We start from the raw sequence: 15,157 nt of genomic DNA on the forward strand, positions 1-15,157 counted from the left end.
TGATACACTAAAATAGGATTTTTCGAGTAAATTAGACTGAAATCGCCGTGGGATATGGCCTTACATTATAGTTATTGGCCAAGACTCCGTACTTTGACCTATACATTGCTATTATGGTCTTCTTTTACAAATTGTGATTGGAAGGAACTCTGTCTCATATTTACTCATACCACATATTCTTATATCTAATTTATTGTGTTCTAAGCAACCTTTCTGAATACCATAGGAAATTTGTAAAGAGTGTGTGACTTATCTATATAGCTTTATGCATATTTATTTATCTTAGACGAATGATGTCAATGGCACGTACCTTTCTAAGACGTTTACAATTAAATGATAGTTAACCGGAATATTCTTTACCTAGAAAAATATCCTAATAAAGCATATTGCGATAAGACCACTTTTTCAAGAATTAAACAATTTCTCATCAAAACATTAAAGCCATTGATGTTCTATAAGCTTCTGTCGTAATACTTCACAAATTATTTTTTGTCAAAATTGACACAATCATGTTAGTCTACAAATGAAACCTTTATGTTCCCTTATTGCTTTACTACAATACTTCATTCAACATACATTGCCATTTATAGAGAATACTATACTTGTATATGTTCTTTATTCTATAAATTATTTTGATTTATCTATGATTATATTATAAGCAAACCTACCAAAACTCTGCAATTTGGTAACAAAAAAAAACGACTTGTAAAATGATAAACCAGATATTAAATTTGTCCATTCTCCATCTAAATGATCTAGATGTTTGTTACATTGCAAAACCTTATTACAAAAATGTTTATTTCATGGCCGTCTTGAACCAAACCCTGTGTTTGAATGACATTTCGCTTATTTTTTTCAAAGCAGTAATTTGTATAGGGAAACAGAAATTTTCAAAGTAACCTGTTTTTTGTTTTGTTTCCACTTCAAATCCACTTAAACAGCGATTAAAGGTTTTGAAAAGTCATGGAATCTTTAATGTTGTTTGAAATACTTAAAGGTTTAGTTACCAAAACACTTACAATTCGGAAATCAAATTCAGGATCAATGAAAAAAGCCATTAAACAACTATCCACTTGCATCGTATGAATGTTTGCATTTTAAATATTATGAGTACCCATTCTGGAACCATAACAAACATTGAATAACCGTTTTATCAAAATACATTTTGCTTCGTTTTTTTTTTAATTTGTTAGTCCAAAATGTATTTGCAAATATTGGCCACATTTTCTAACACACGTACGTTTAACTGAATCATCAAACGTTGCTTGTTTCTTTAATAATTAATATTACCATAGTTACAACAAAAAATAAATTGAAATAATTAAACAGCGAATTTAATGGGTGGTAGACTAACCGGACTTAAAAGCACAGTTTTCAGAAGTCAAACTATAGACGTGTTATGCCTTTTTCAGACAGCACGATGTTCAGACTTTTAACGATTTTTCGATGTTTTCGCCATTTTTCCAAAATACTTAGTAGAAAAAACAATGTCGTATTAAAGAAGTCTTGCAGATGCTCCAAAGATATAAATGCATACTGTACTATAAAATGAAACTGCTGGGAATTATTGAAAAAAATATGAATAAAAGATACAATAAACATTTTTAAAAGATGCCAGCTTCTCTAGTGTCAAAACAATTTATAATTTTACTTCTGCAAACAACAACACGATCAATAAAACATTTATTAAGTCATGTATCAAACAATATATGGATTTATCATATTCTATAAATAATAGAGTTGGTGTTATTCCTAAAAGTATTAAATCAACAGGATTTAACAAAAATAATCATAACATTAAAGCACGACAGGGAAATATGAGAATATGACAATTCTGTTACTGTTGATTAATGCATTAACAAAGAGAACTTTTTGCTTTTTGCTGAAGCGATAATTTTCCTATCAACGCAGTAGATTCTGTTATTCTATTAATTTTTTTCAAATCGTATTTTCATTTCGTATCTCTTTGTCCCTAACTTTTTCTCTTTCCATTTTCTTGTAATTCCAAAATGTTATTGAATTCGTTATGAATTTCACTATGGTGAGAATATCAATCAGTACGACGAGGCCAACGACTATACACATAAAAGCAGCTCCGACTAACCCAATCCTTTCCGAAGATTTCCGTTTATCGGGAGCAGATATACGCTTCCGAATGCTAGATGATAGTTGTGTTTTATTTACTTCCAGGTCTTTTTTTAACTTCTGTAATTCTGATTCTAGTTCTTTAAGTAATACTTCTCTGGTTTTGTTAGGAATTAATTTAGAACCCCAATATTCCAGCTTTCTCCTATACTCACATCTGCATGGATGCATATGAGCTGAAAAAAATTGCAATATATCTATGAAACAGTGTGAAATGATAGCTCTGATTTTGTTTACAATGACAATAACATTTAAGTATCTACATGTGTGTATGATATTCGTATTTGACATATATTGTTAGTTGTTTTCTTGTAAATTAATCATTTTTATTACAAACAAGTTGTACATCAAACAATAGGACTCAATTATTTAGAGGTAACTTTTATTGCGTTTTTTTTTTAAATACTTTTAAAACAATATCTATATTTCGACATGGCTAATAATTTGTGTCTCTGCTGTCTAAAAAGAAACTTTTTTCAGATGAAGTTTTAGTCATACGATGTTCTTAAATATGACGACATCAGGAACCATTTATTAGACCTTTTCAACATCTCTCGACACCTACAGTTGAGAACGACTACGACAGGTAAAATGTGAGGGGTCGTCTCAAAATTGAAAATAAAATGAAATCATTATTGATTTTATTGCTTTCATTGACAATGATAGAACTTTCCTACAGAGTTCAAATAACATGAATTTTTTTTTAATTTATTATAAAGAAAATAATGGGCTTTAAGTCACATTTCATCTTTTTAGACCTTGAGCTTCTAGTTGTCATGGTGGAATTTGGAAAATGAAAAGAACAAAGCATGTTTAATTGTATTTGATATTTAATTAAACAATGTTTTATGTCTGTTGACAAAGGCGGCACATGTTTCCACAAAATGAATGTCTGTTAGATTTGGCCTTGTATGCCTCCGTAATGTACTGAATACTTTGTATATTTTTAATTCACCAATTTGGTGTTCCACTTGAATTCTGTATTCACCAATCACTCTATTAAATGTTCTGCTCTTTCTCTTAAATGTTATGGCTTACGATTAATTTGAGGTGTTATAAATGGTGTAACTAAAGGATGACGATATGGATAAACTTTGTCTCTAAGGGAAATGCAGCGGATTATTTCTCCCTGTTTTGATTCAAAACCTTCCTTATGTATGGTCATAGATGAGATACAAAAAAAATCTAAAGTACGAAAAAACTTGAAAAAGGTACAAAACTTTGTTCCGGAAATTGGATATAGAGAAATAAATTCTGACCCCATGAAAACAAAACAAAATATAGCAATGACAGTGTATAAATAAAATCAACGAAATTTGATCAACTTCTTGTAAGAAACCGAAAGGTCATTTTCAGGAACGGGAGAAGGACACTATGACGAAGGGACAATGTATGCTGTTTTCAGCCGTCGGTTTCCAAACCCCTGCTTAGAACTGTCCATATCGATTTTGCAATGTCAACAAGCCTTATAGTATTAACTAACATCTTGAAATATAAATTCCATACGCAGGTACGTAAAAAATGCACTGCTTACAATGTTGTAACATTAAAACGAGAAGTCAATTATATTTATTTTTCAAAATTTATCATGAAAAACATCAACTCTAACAAAATATCTTGAAGCGGAGCATTTCCTTAGACCTTCAAAATCAATATGTGATTTTCCCTCCAGAAATTGAATATGTACATCAACTAAGGAAGGTGAAGATCGGTTGAAAAATACCAATTTGGTCATGTTCACAAATGTGATACGGACGTACAGACAGTCCAGTAATTATTTTTCATAAATTTTGGAAAATTTCATAAAAGCTTTTACACCAACAAATAAATCGTATTTTACATGCGGCAAATAATTGGTAAAGGACTCGCATAATCATAACATTGAAGAGAAAGCGGATTAGGAAGCAGAACGGCGGTCGCTGTATTTGTTTTACTGATCATTTAACATGAAATGTCGTGTAAAAAAATATAACATAAGAATATTATATGACAGTGACATATATTTATTTATTTATTTGGTTGATATAATTATATTGTGAAGCAACAAAGTCAAGACAGTATATATCCGCCAATAATCATGACGGTTTTTGTCTTTGAGACGACCCATCCATTTTACCTGTAAACTGTAGGTGTCATCAGTCGGTGTTGAGAGATGTTGAAAAGGTCTAATGAGAAATCACTGTAACGACACTGGTTTAAAACAAGACAACAAAGCGTCGTCAATTGTTTTAAACAAATACAGATCCAGTAGAGATCCCTATAATATTTAACCAATCGGATAAAATGCACTTGAACTAAACTTCTATAACTATATACATGTATATATACGACGTAAATTATTCGTTCACTGTTATTATTAAATTCTGGCAAAGCTAGATATATTAGTAATTGCAATATTTTTTTTTACATATTCTCAGCCATAGCAAATACTCTTTAGGATATATGTGTGTAGTGTCTCATTTTTGACTTGTTTGAAACTGATTTGTACAGTTTATACCTATATATGTTGCACTGTATGACCTCTTATTGAATAAAATAAAGTGAACAATCATTTTTCCCAAATAAAAAAGAAGTTCGATCTTCAATTTAAAAAAAAATGCATGCTGTGAATTTGTTATTCTCGCGAAAACCAATTTACCAATTTTGGTTGTAGAAAAACATATTGCATAATCGTGTTTATGGATTAATTAGTACTGTAAAATCTGCAAGCAAACCTATTGATAAGTACTTCTTTGAACATTTCAAGTTTTGGTTAACCCATTCCTACAAAATCCCCCAAATCGGTTTTCCACGTACAATAGTGAATCCACAGTAATAAAATAAGTACAGTCTATAAATTGTTAAAAGAGCAATACACATAATCACATTGGTAGCTGAAAATAAAAACAATTACTATTCTGGGTGGAAATGTAGCTGCTTTCGTATTATAGGCCAAACATTGATAAAAACATGCTTTTAATTTTTCATGTAAAAAAGATTGTACTTTACACATGATGGATACGGTATAGACAAACCATTTCTGATTATTCATTGGCCTACCGATTTATTATAAGTAAATATAAACCCCTTTTCTGAAAATTGACATTTATCAAATCTTTTTGTCACATCATGTCAAGAAACTTTTTTTAAAAATACATTTTATTTCTCGCGAAAAACCTTCTAGCATATTTCGAGGCTATATATTATTACGGTGTTTTTTCCACGTATTTTCTTCCTGATTTATACAGTATATCTCGATTTTTATATATTGTAAGATGTTGTCGATTCAATAGTGTTTGCATGGTTTCCGAGAGACATGAGCATCACACATATATATTGGTGTTTAACCCCGAACTATAGTTATTAAGACATTTTGAAATGCTATTAGGCTTTTAGACAGCTAAATACATATTCAACATGATGCAATCGTGTATAGCATCTTGTTTATCATAATAGAAATAAGTATAATGGCACAAATATGTGTAAAATACTCTTAGGCTTTCTTTTTGATACATTTTGATACATTATGCAATCTTGTTTGACATCTATTTTAATAATATAGAACATAGTGTCAAAACATGTTTGAAACAATATTTCAAAAAAAGATGTGTTTGACAAAGTTGATGTCAATTGCATTTTAACTTTTACTTTAAAAAAAACTTTCAAAATTTCATTAGTTGTAATGAAATCGTTTGTAAATGACAATTATCTCAGTATAAATCAAAAAGAAAAATTGATGCAATATAATGATTTGACATACTTGCATTTACAAACAGCCTCGTCTCCACTGTTTGCATTGATCCAGAACTGTTTTTCACAATGCATTTATACCAACCCTCATCTGTCCATTTTAGGCGTTGAAAAATCAAATTAGGTGAAGTAGTATTTCCGCCTCTAGCGTACTCAGAAACTATAACACTGGTTCCATTCACGGACCTTGTCCAGTTCAGTTCAGTGATATTGGGCATATCTTTTACATTACACGTCAGAGTAACACGTTCATCCACTTGCTCTGTAATATCTGTTAACCAAAAAGGGCAAAAGTTAGAACAGTAAATCTTTAATTATTTTCTGTATGTCTGACTATTCATTAACTGTGGATTAATGTCTTGAAGAAAAAAAAAGCTGTTATTCCTTGTAATTTTTTCACTACTATTTTTATCAACGACTGAGGAAAAGATATACCTGTGAGTTTTTCAACATTTCCCCACTTGGTTATTGTATTTCTTTACAACGATTTGACCTTGTGTAGTATGGAACGCCAAAACTGTCTTGTTATGACTATTTTTATTATATGATGTGCACTTGTCATTCTATAATGTGCAAATTCATTTATTTGACTTAAAATGTTCCTTATATTACGAGCACATATCTTTAAATGATGTCCAAACATCTTTATATAATGTGCAAATATACTAATATGATATGCATTTATACTTATATGATGTGCAAACATTCTTTTAAGACGTTCAAATATCCTTATATGATGAGCAAATTTACTAAAATGATGTGCAACCATTCATATATAATGATGAATTATCCTTATATGATGAGGAAATATCCTTATATGACACGCAGATGCACTAATATGATGTGCAAAGATCTTTATATGACGTGCAAATGTACTTATATGAAATGCAAATGTATTTATATGATGTGCAAATGTACTTATATGATGTGCAAATGTACTTATATGATAGTAGAATATGCTAATATGATGTGCATTTTCCCTTATATAATGTACATAACATAAGCATATATGCACATAAAGTAAGTATGTTTTCACATCATATAAATGTGATTGTACATCATAAAATGACAAGTGCGCACCATATAAAGGTGAATACACATCGTATAATGTAATTAGGGATACCAACCCAGTTTTGGCGATCTATAGTGTAGTATTGTAAGTCTCCTTACGGTAATATTAATGTTGGTTTTCTTTAAACTTGGAAATGATTTTGATTTACGAATAGTCATTTTGTTTTATCATATTTTGTTACATTTTATCATATAATTTCGGAATAATGAAAAAAAATATCTTTCAATTTTTTAAAAAGATAAATACTTAGCGTAAATCAAAAAAGCGCAGAAATATATTTTATAAATTGTTTACACTTTATAACCATAAGTTACCAGTAGCCAGTACTTCGGTATTGGCATGAAATACGGATTTTTTGTGTTATTTAAATTTGCTGTTACAAAGTATTAGAAATTATTATAAATTAAGGAATGTATCTCCCTCGTGCAAAGCTCTGATTCCTTTCACGGATTTGGCTATACTTTTTGGAACTTTTGGATTATAGCTCTTCATCTTTTATATAAGCTTTGGATTTCAAATATTTTGGCCACGAGCATCACTGAAGAGACATGTATTGTCGAAATGCGCATCTGGTGCAAGAAAATTGGTACCGTTAATTTTATTAAGGAGGAGTTATGATATGATTACCAATGGTATTCAACAAAGTTCAAACAAATTGGATGTTAACAGTTATTGTCATTTTGGTCTTTTGTGGATAATTGTCTCATTGACAATCATACCACATCTTCTTTTGTTATACTGGCAACCTCACAACAATAAAAAGAACGTATACCGTATAGTCGTTTATAGAACCCCTAAAATAAAAAATATAAAAACAATTAAATTGCAAAAACTAAGGGCTAATTTATTAAGAAACAGTTTCCGAAAAACCACAAACATGGACATGCACATGAAGAATATGGCGGGGTAAGATATATTTGTCAGCAATCCATCCTTCCTTTAACTTACGATAGTGGTGTAACAGTACAACATAAGAATGAACTGTAAAAGTCAGTTGAAAAGGGCTTGCAAAAACCGATCGATTCAAGCAGAAAACACTACACAGGTCGGACATGGCAAAGTATTTATCTATTCGTTATCTCTAGATATAGTTCTCAGAGTATTTGCAGTTAATTTTGTACTGAAACCACCATTGTTAAGCCAAAATACAACTTAAAACAAAATCATGTAAATGATATCGTAATATCGAGCAGTAAACATCAAGCTTCCGACGAATTTAGTGTAAAGAGGTCCCTCATACAATCAGAAAATATATGACCTGATACACTGCCAAAATGAACCTAATAATAGATAAACATTTGTCATCGGATCAAACTTTAACCTGAGTTTTAATGTTGGTTTTGCCTTTTTTTTTTTTTTTTGTATTTCTACATTGACAATGATTGTTTTGAGGTAAAGGGAAGGTTAAGATATTAAAACATTTTTTCTCCCGCCCTCTTTTGCGCCTGACTTAAGTCTGAAGCATATGGCCTTTCTAAGCATTGTTTATTTTATTTTTGGTGTATGTATATTTTTCATAGTTTATTGTGACGTCTATTTTAAATGAAAGTGTACACATTTTCGTAAATGGACCAGGTAAAACCTGCCTCCGAATTCGGATTTGGCCATGTTGCTGCATTTTGCACTCTAATCGGGTTGTTGTCTCTTTGACACATTCCACATTTCCATTCTTAAGTTTATAACAATAGTATTAAATATGATTTTAATCTACTACAAACAGAAACAATATTATATCAATACAAAAAACATAAAAAACATGGAAAAACAAGAATGTGTCCTCAGTACACGAATGCCCCACTCGCACTATCATTTTCTATGTTCAGTGGACCGTGAAATTTGGGTAAAATCTCTAATTTGGCATTAAAATTAGAAAGATCATATCATAGGGAACATGTGTACCAAGTTTGAAGTCGATTGGACTTCAACTTCATCAAAAACTACCTCGACCAAAAACTTTAACCTGAAGCGGGACAGACGGACGAACGGACGAACGGACGAACGAACGGACGAACGGACGCACAGACCAGAAAACATAATGCCCCTCTACTATCGTAGGTGGGGCATAAAAAAACAATATTCAAAGATTAAATAGCTGAATTTGCAATCTTTTGAAATACTTTTATCGAAAAGACTGATAAGTTTACCGGAATGAGATATAGATTGTTTGGCTCGGTAAACAAAACTCACCTGAAAATCAAGGATGTGCTTATCCGTCTGAAATAAGTTGTTATAGATATAGCCAAACTTGCAAACAAAATCTCAGTGTGAGAGGAAAAATTAGCAAAAGGGAAAGAAAATTCATCCTTTTAAAGTTCGTTTTTGCGTGCAGTTTCTGGTGTAAAGTTGGAATGTCTAAATCTAGGAAAGAACGCGTATTGCTGTAAATACTTATGGTAGGTTTCTGTGTGTATTACTGTACATTGGGAGAATTCTTGATTATTTAATGAAACTAATTCCATTACGATATTGGTAACCGATGTTAAATTGATCATTGAAATGGAAGTAAGACTGGTCTTTACTCAGTTTGACCATACACTGTTGATTGTAACAAAACAGGAAATATATATCACCAAAGGCACACAATTGATGTCCATAGAAATATCTAAATTTCTGTCGATGAATACATTGTAATATTATCGGAACATTAACCATACCCCAACTCAACATGCTCCAGGGGCGCGTTCAAGATCGTAACTGCTACGTAGTGCTACGTAGATTTCGACTGTTGGACGTGTAGCTAAAGACTAGCTGCTACATAGATATTTATAGCAGCTACGTAGCCGCTAGCACGAATATATTAGAAAAGCACCTACTAGGAGAAACAATGTTAATGGTCTTTGAGTGTAGTTTAGGTAACCAATACATCGTGGGGAACTTCAAATGTCCTGGGGAGGCACCAAAAGAGAGCTGTAAGATACCAGAGTGATATTTAAACTAATAGATCTAAAAACAGCTGAACTGTGATAATGACATGAATATCTACAATATAACTATAGGTAAAGAATATAAGCCGATAACAGTCCGTTCTGTAAAATATTGGACACGTCTGACGCCGCAGGCCGAAGACCTGTTCAATATTGTACAGAATAGACTATTAGAGGCATATATCTTACTGAATTAAAACATTGTTTAGCACGTAAAAAAGGTAAAACAAAAGAAAAAGCAATCAAAGATTTATTTTCATTAAGCATGAAAATTGATTTGTGAATAAACTTTCTTTATATTAAAATATATATCCTACATGTTGGCCCCTTTAAACAGTAGCTCAACTTGTGTTTAAAAAGGGATAAAGTGATAAAAATATATTCTTAATTCAAAAACGAAGAAAGAGATGTCGTTGTTAGTGATTGTGTTGTTTCATTCTTTGGATTAAATTAAAAACAAAAGGTGTATTCAGAATCTATTCAGATACATTATTTCAGTATGATAACATAGAAGATATAGTCAAAACAGCTAATAATGGCAAGTTTTATATCTATTATATTTCAACATGTAGTCCTCTCCAATTAGTTTCTAATTACTTCTCGGATTTTATTTTTAACTAGGTGAATGAGAAAAAAAGAATAGCATATAAAGACAGAACCATATCGAGTGCATCCCAGTCGATTTCATTTCAAGTATCCAATTAATATGAAAAAATGAAGAGATAACAACATGTAATCAGTTATATTCTTTTGTTGGAATTTCCAAGAGACTGTTTACCCAAACTGTACCCCCTTTTCATTTTTTTAAAATGTAAACGAATACAATTTTGTCTCGATTTTCTTTTGATTTTTTTCTTTTTTTATATATAAAATGATCACTGCGAAAAAAGTGCGAATTGGACAATAGATTGGTTTGTTAGACAGATAAAATGCGGAGATGTCTTCCTTATTCTGCTTCCCATACTCATCGTCGTTCAGAAGTGAAGTGTTGCTTTATATTCATATTTAAACAAATATATCAGACTTAAAAAACAACAACTTGTGAATCAACGCCGAAACCTGAAAATGTTTGTTTACATGATGAAAACAAGTGGGGTAATAAATATTTTTTCTTATTTCATTGATTGAACTATCATTTACCTGTAAGAATGAGTTTCTGACAGCATATTTTTCTACTGGTTCGGCATTCAATACTTAACCATCCCGTTGCACCATACAGAACACATTCCCGGCCGGGAGTTGTGTTAACTTTAGGTTCACCTCATTAACAAAAAAAAGACAAATAGTTATATAATACTGCACAGGGATTGTTGTATTGTTGAGGAAAATAATTCTTAACCTTATCGCTTTATTTGCTTGTTACTGTTTAAATAATTCATTACTTGAAGGATATAAAATATACATATAAAAATTGCTGACTTACATCAATCTGATTATCAATCTGATTATAAGAAAATTCACTTAAGATAGAGAACATACGGAAATCAAAATATTAAATACATGTAGATCCCTTGGCTACATCATTCTTCTGATGTGGATCAATATAATTCGGGTGAGTAATTTTGTACACATGCGCAATCACAATTCAGTTGTGAGCAATGCTTATATACAATTTGAATATTGATAAGATAAGTTTCTACAGGGCCGTAAATGTAACAATGGCCGTGGAACATTTTTGTCTATCATATCAATTGATCAATCAAACATGTGATAGAAAGATGAAAGTTCTAGTTTATTTCGATAACTTAACAGACACTTTTACATAATAACACATTTAAACACACCATGTGCCCATCCATCCGTATATTGCAATGTGGTACCGTCTATCCAGGTCCAATCTGAGTTGTGTGTTTTGTGATATGTTAGTCCAATCCAATACCCTTTACCCAACCTGTTAGAATGATAAGCGTGTGAACTTTGTTGGGCATTGTTGTGCTAACATGGTACACATCGGATTAAGACTTCTGACAAGTGCCAAAATGAAGTATAAAAGTAAAGCCCTTGTACATGTTGTAGTAGATTGCTAATCAACCAGGAACTACTCTAAGATAGAAATGAATGACAATTACGTTTGCAAATTATAATATGAAACGGTTATATCAACGCTCTGGGTACACAACCTACATCTATCAGCTTTGATAAATAGATTTTTTAGATTGTCGTTATTCATTCAAATATTGCACTTCAAATTGGTGCGTTAGGTAACAAAAATAATAAAATCTTATTGAAAACAAATTTAAGAAAGTATGTTAACTTTGTAACTAGTATGTTTGTTCTAATTTTGCTTCAATTGCTAATAATTTAAAAATCATCATTGTGTAGAGATGTATAAAAACCGGGTTACTTAAAACAATATACCAATACAAATAACATGATAACATGAGAACATGAAGAGAAATAGCGGTGAAACTAAAGTAAAATAAAGTGAAACACAACGTCAGCACGAAAATCAAATCGATTACATTTTATAAAGTAACGCTTGTTATTTCTCCTAATTGGGGTTCGTGTTGTTTATTCTTTAGTTTTCTATGTTGTGTCATGTGTACTATTGTTTTTCTGTTTGTCTTTTTCATTTTTAGCCATGGCGTTGTCGGTTTGTTTTAGATTTATGAGTTTGACTGTCCCTTTAGTATCTTTCGTCCCTCTTTTAGTCAGGAAACTTTCCGATAAACATTTTGAGGAATTAGACATGAATCAATTGGGTAAATATTATCACTTGAAATATGATAACCATCGACAATGTCTACCTATAACATCTTCAAAACATTTGACAATACCTTAATTGTTTATCTATGCCTGTGTACTAGACCATTATGTTGACTGACTGGCAAGAATGAAAAACACAAATTTTATCTGTTAATACTTAGTTGTATTGGTTTAGTGGTTTACGCGGGGAAGATATGCAAAGCAGTTAACGTCGTAGAGGGATTATTGAAACCAAAGCCCTTTGCAGGTGGTGATCATAAACAATGTTTTCATCAACAGATGGCGTTTACAGGTAACAAGAAAGACCCGCAAGAAATGTTTCCTAAACAATTTTTTTTTCTTTTTTTTTTTGGTCATAATTCTAGCAATCTCTCTACGTAGTTTTGAGTCACCTTACGGAATTGTCGGCTTAATTTCAAATAATAAACAATCTATATATATTTAGACAATCTATATACATTCATAAAACCTACGTTGACATTATGATGTCTTCATTTGCCGTCTTTAACATGACCATTTCAGCATTAACACTGTGACAGAATGCCATGGCATCTGAGAAGTTCTTCATGCCTTCATGCAGAAAGTAGCACTTAGACCCATGTTGTTTCCAATCTGCGGGACATGTCAATGTGCCTGATTAATAAAAGCACAAGTTTACTTTTATTGAATTTGTTTCACTGGTGTGTTCATCGTCCTTTAACATGTATTGTCTACCACCCATATTTTGTAACCCAATTAAGCACTTTTAAGCTATATAACAGAACACACAAATGATATGGGGTGTACATCTCTGACAAAAAATAAAAAAAAACTTAAAAGCAAAAGGAGTATGTTTGCCACTTTGTACTTCTTAATCAAATATTTGCAAAAATGAATCATACACCCTCGTGCTAAAATCACGAAAACGTCATGTTGTCAGTGGTAGATAGATTTTTATTGCAATGGATTTGACCAAAAGAAATACCTCGACTGTAACGAACAGCACTAAAATGTACAGATGTTTGCAAACATAATAAATCATTAATATTATCTGAGAAAATCTATACGCCTGGGGTTTTCAAGGAGACAAAGCCGTGATTAAGAATACAAATCATAACAAACTATCAAACCGTGCTATTTTCAATTTTTTCGTATTATACATATTTAGACTGTTAAATCAAATTACGTAACACTTCAAAATGTAAGTGGAGGTCAATAAAAATGAACGGAACCAATCGTTATCAACGAACAGACGGATTGAAGAACAACTGTCATATTTCTGACTTGGTACAGATTTTGTCAAAAAACTAGAGGCTATAAAAAGCCTGTGTTACTCACATGTACATGAATCTTCAACGATGTCCACTTTTGTATAAAAAATCATCATTAAATGGGATATCATTTGGCCTTTCATGCATGGTGGAGTATATATATATATCTTACTCGGCTTTTAAATTTTCTTCCCTTTCATAGTTTTTGTTTGTTTATAATTCATGTAATTATAGTTTTCAAGATACCTAGCAATACATACTCAAAAGAATGTATCATTAAACTGAAGAAAGTTTGTGTAATGTCAGTTGACCGACCATGCCAATACAATTTAGAAAGTTTGTTCATAGATAAAAATGAAAATCATCATTTTTATTTAAAAAAAATGTATTCTCTTCATCAAAATTATGGAGTTAAGTATTTTAACACAAACTAATAATTTCCCAAAGATTAAAAGGAAATTTTTATCTACTCTAGATCTGCGAATTATAAAACAAACAACCTGTATTTATAATAGGTCCCAAATGGATCTCAAACAGCATGAAAAGACATGCATAATATAGATCTAAATATTTTTTTCTTTTCAGGAGGGAGTCATCACATATATGTATTTTTGATAAAAAAAAAAATATGAAATTAAACGCTCAATTTGGAATAAATAATGTTTGTGGTTGTTCTCAAAAATGAATAAGATTTTTGAATCAAGATGGGAACAACTTCTTTGACCTAAAGGAAAGCCTCCCCGTTTTTTAGCCACACTAACACAAAGTATAAATTTTGGGGTCCTTAGTCATAAGCTAGACACATGGTCACATTTTGAAACTGCATCAACTTATTTTAGTAAAGCAAGTTTGACTGGCAGTTTTACGAACGACACAAATATAAATGCTGTTTGTCAGTAACTTTGACATATATTCCAAGAGAAAACAATTAATTAAACGTTTAATAAAAATAATTCAAAATTATAGGGGTTATTCAGGGTAGTCCAACTTAGTTGCACCAAAGGGTATCTAACTATCAGAATTAATCTTTGATTCTTCAAAGTTTATTTTAGCAAGAAAAAGGAGTATATAACAGCAATAGAAAGTCCTAAACAGTGCAAAATGAGTATGTACACATTTCAGGCGAGACATATTCAGACACTTTTAAGAATATCAAGAATGTGTCAAGACTGATCAAGACAAATTTAAGACAGTCAAGAATTGATCAAAACTAATCTAGACTCTTATCAGATGGTACACGAAGTGTAGAGAAATTTTTAGACACTGTTCATATTGTCAAGACACTTGTCAAGAAAAATTATGAACCTTACAAGACAAATCCATACTATGTT

At 31.2% G+C, this 15,157-nt stretch overlaps 1 protein-coding gene across 1 annotated transcript; it reads right to left on the reverse strand.

Annotated features, from left to right (window-relative positions):
• Window positions 1-1,759: 1,759 nt before the first annotated feature.
• Window positions 1,760-11,099, reverse strand: LOC139485746 (uncharacterized). Its single transcript, XM_071270403.1, has 3 exons — window positions 11,011-11,099; window positions 5,885-6,145; window positions 1,760-2,321 (listed from the first exon to the last, which is right to left on the reverse strand). Exons 2-3 carry the CDS (start codon window positions 6,090-6,092, stop codon window positions 1,939-1,941), a joined length of 591 nt encoding a protein of 196 aa, XP_071126504.1. The 5' UTR covers window positions 6,093-6,145; window positions 11,011-11,099; the 3' UTR covers window positions 1,760-1,938.
• Window positions 11,100-15,157: the final 4,058 nt, after the last annotated feature.

The sequence above is a fragment of the Mytilus edulis genome, chromosome 8 (assembly GCF_963676685.1).
Source record: "Mytilus edulis chromosome 8, xbMytEdul2.2, whole genome shotgun sequence".
Taxonomy (NCBI): domain Eukaryota; kingdom Metazoa; phylum Mollusca; class Bivalvia; order Mytilida; family Mytilidae; genus Mytilus; species Mytilus edulis.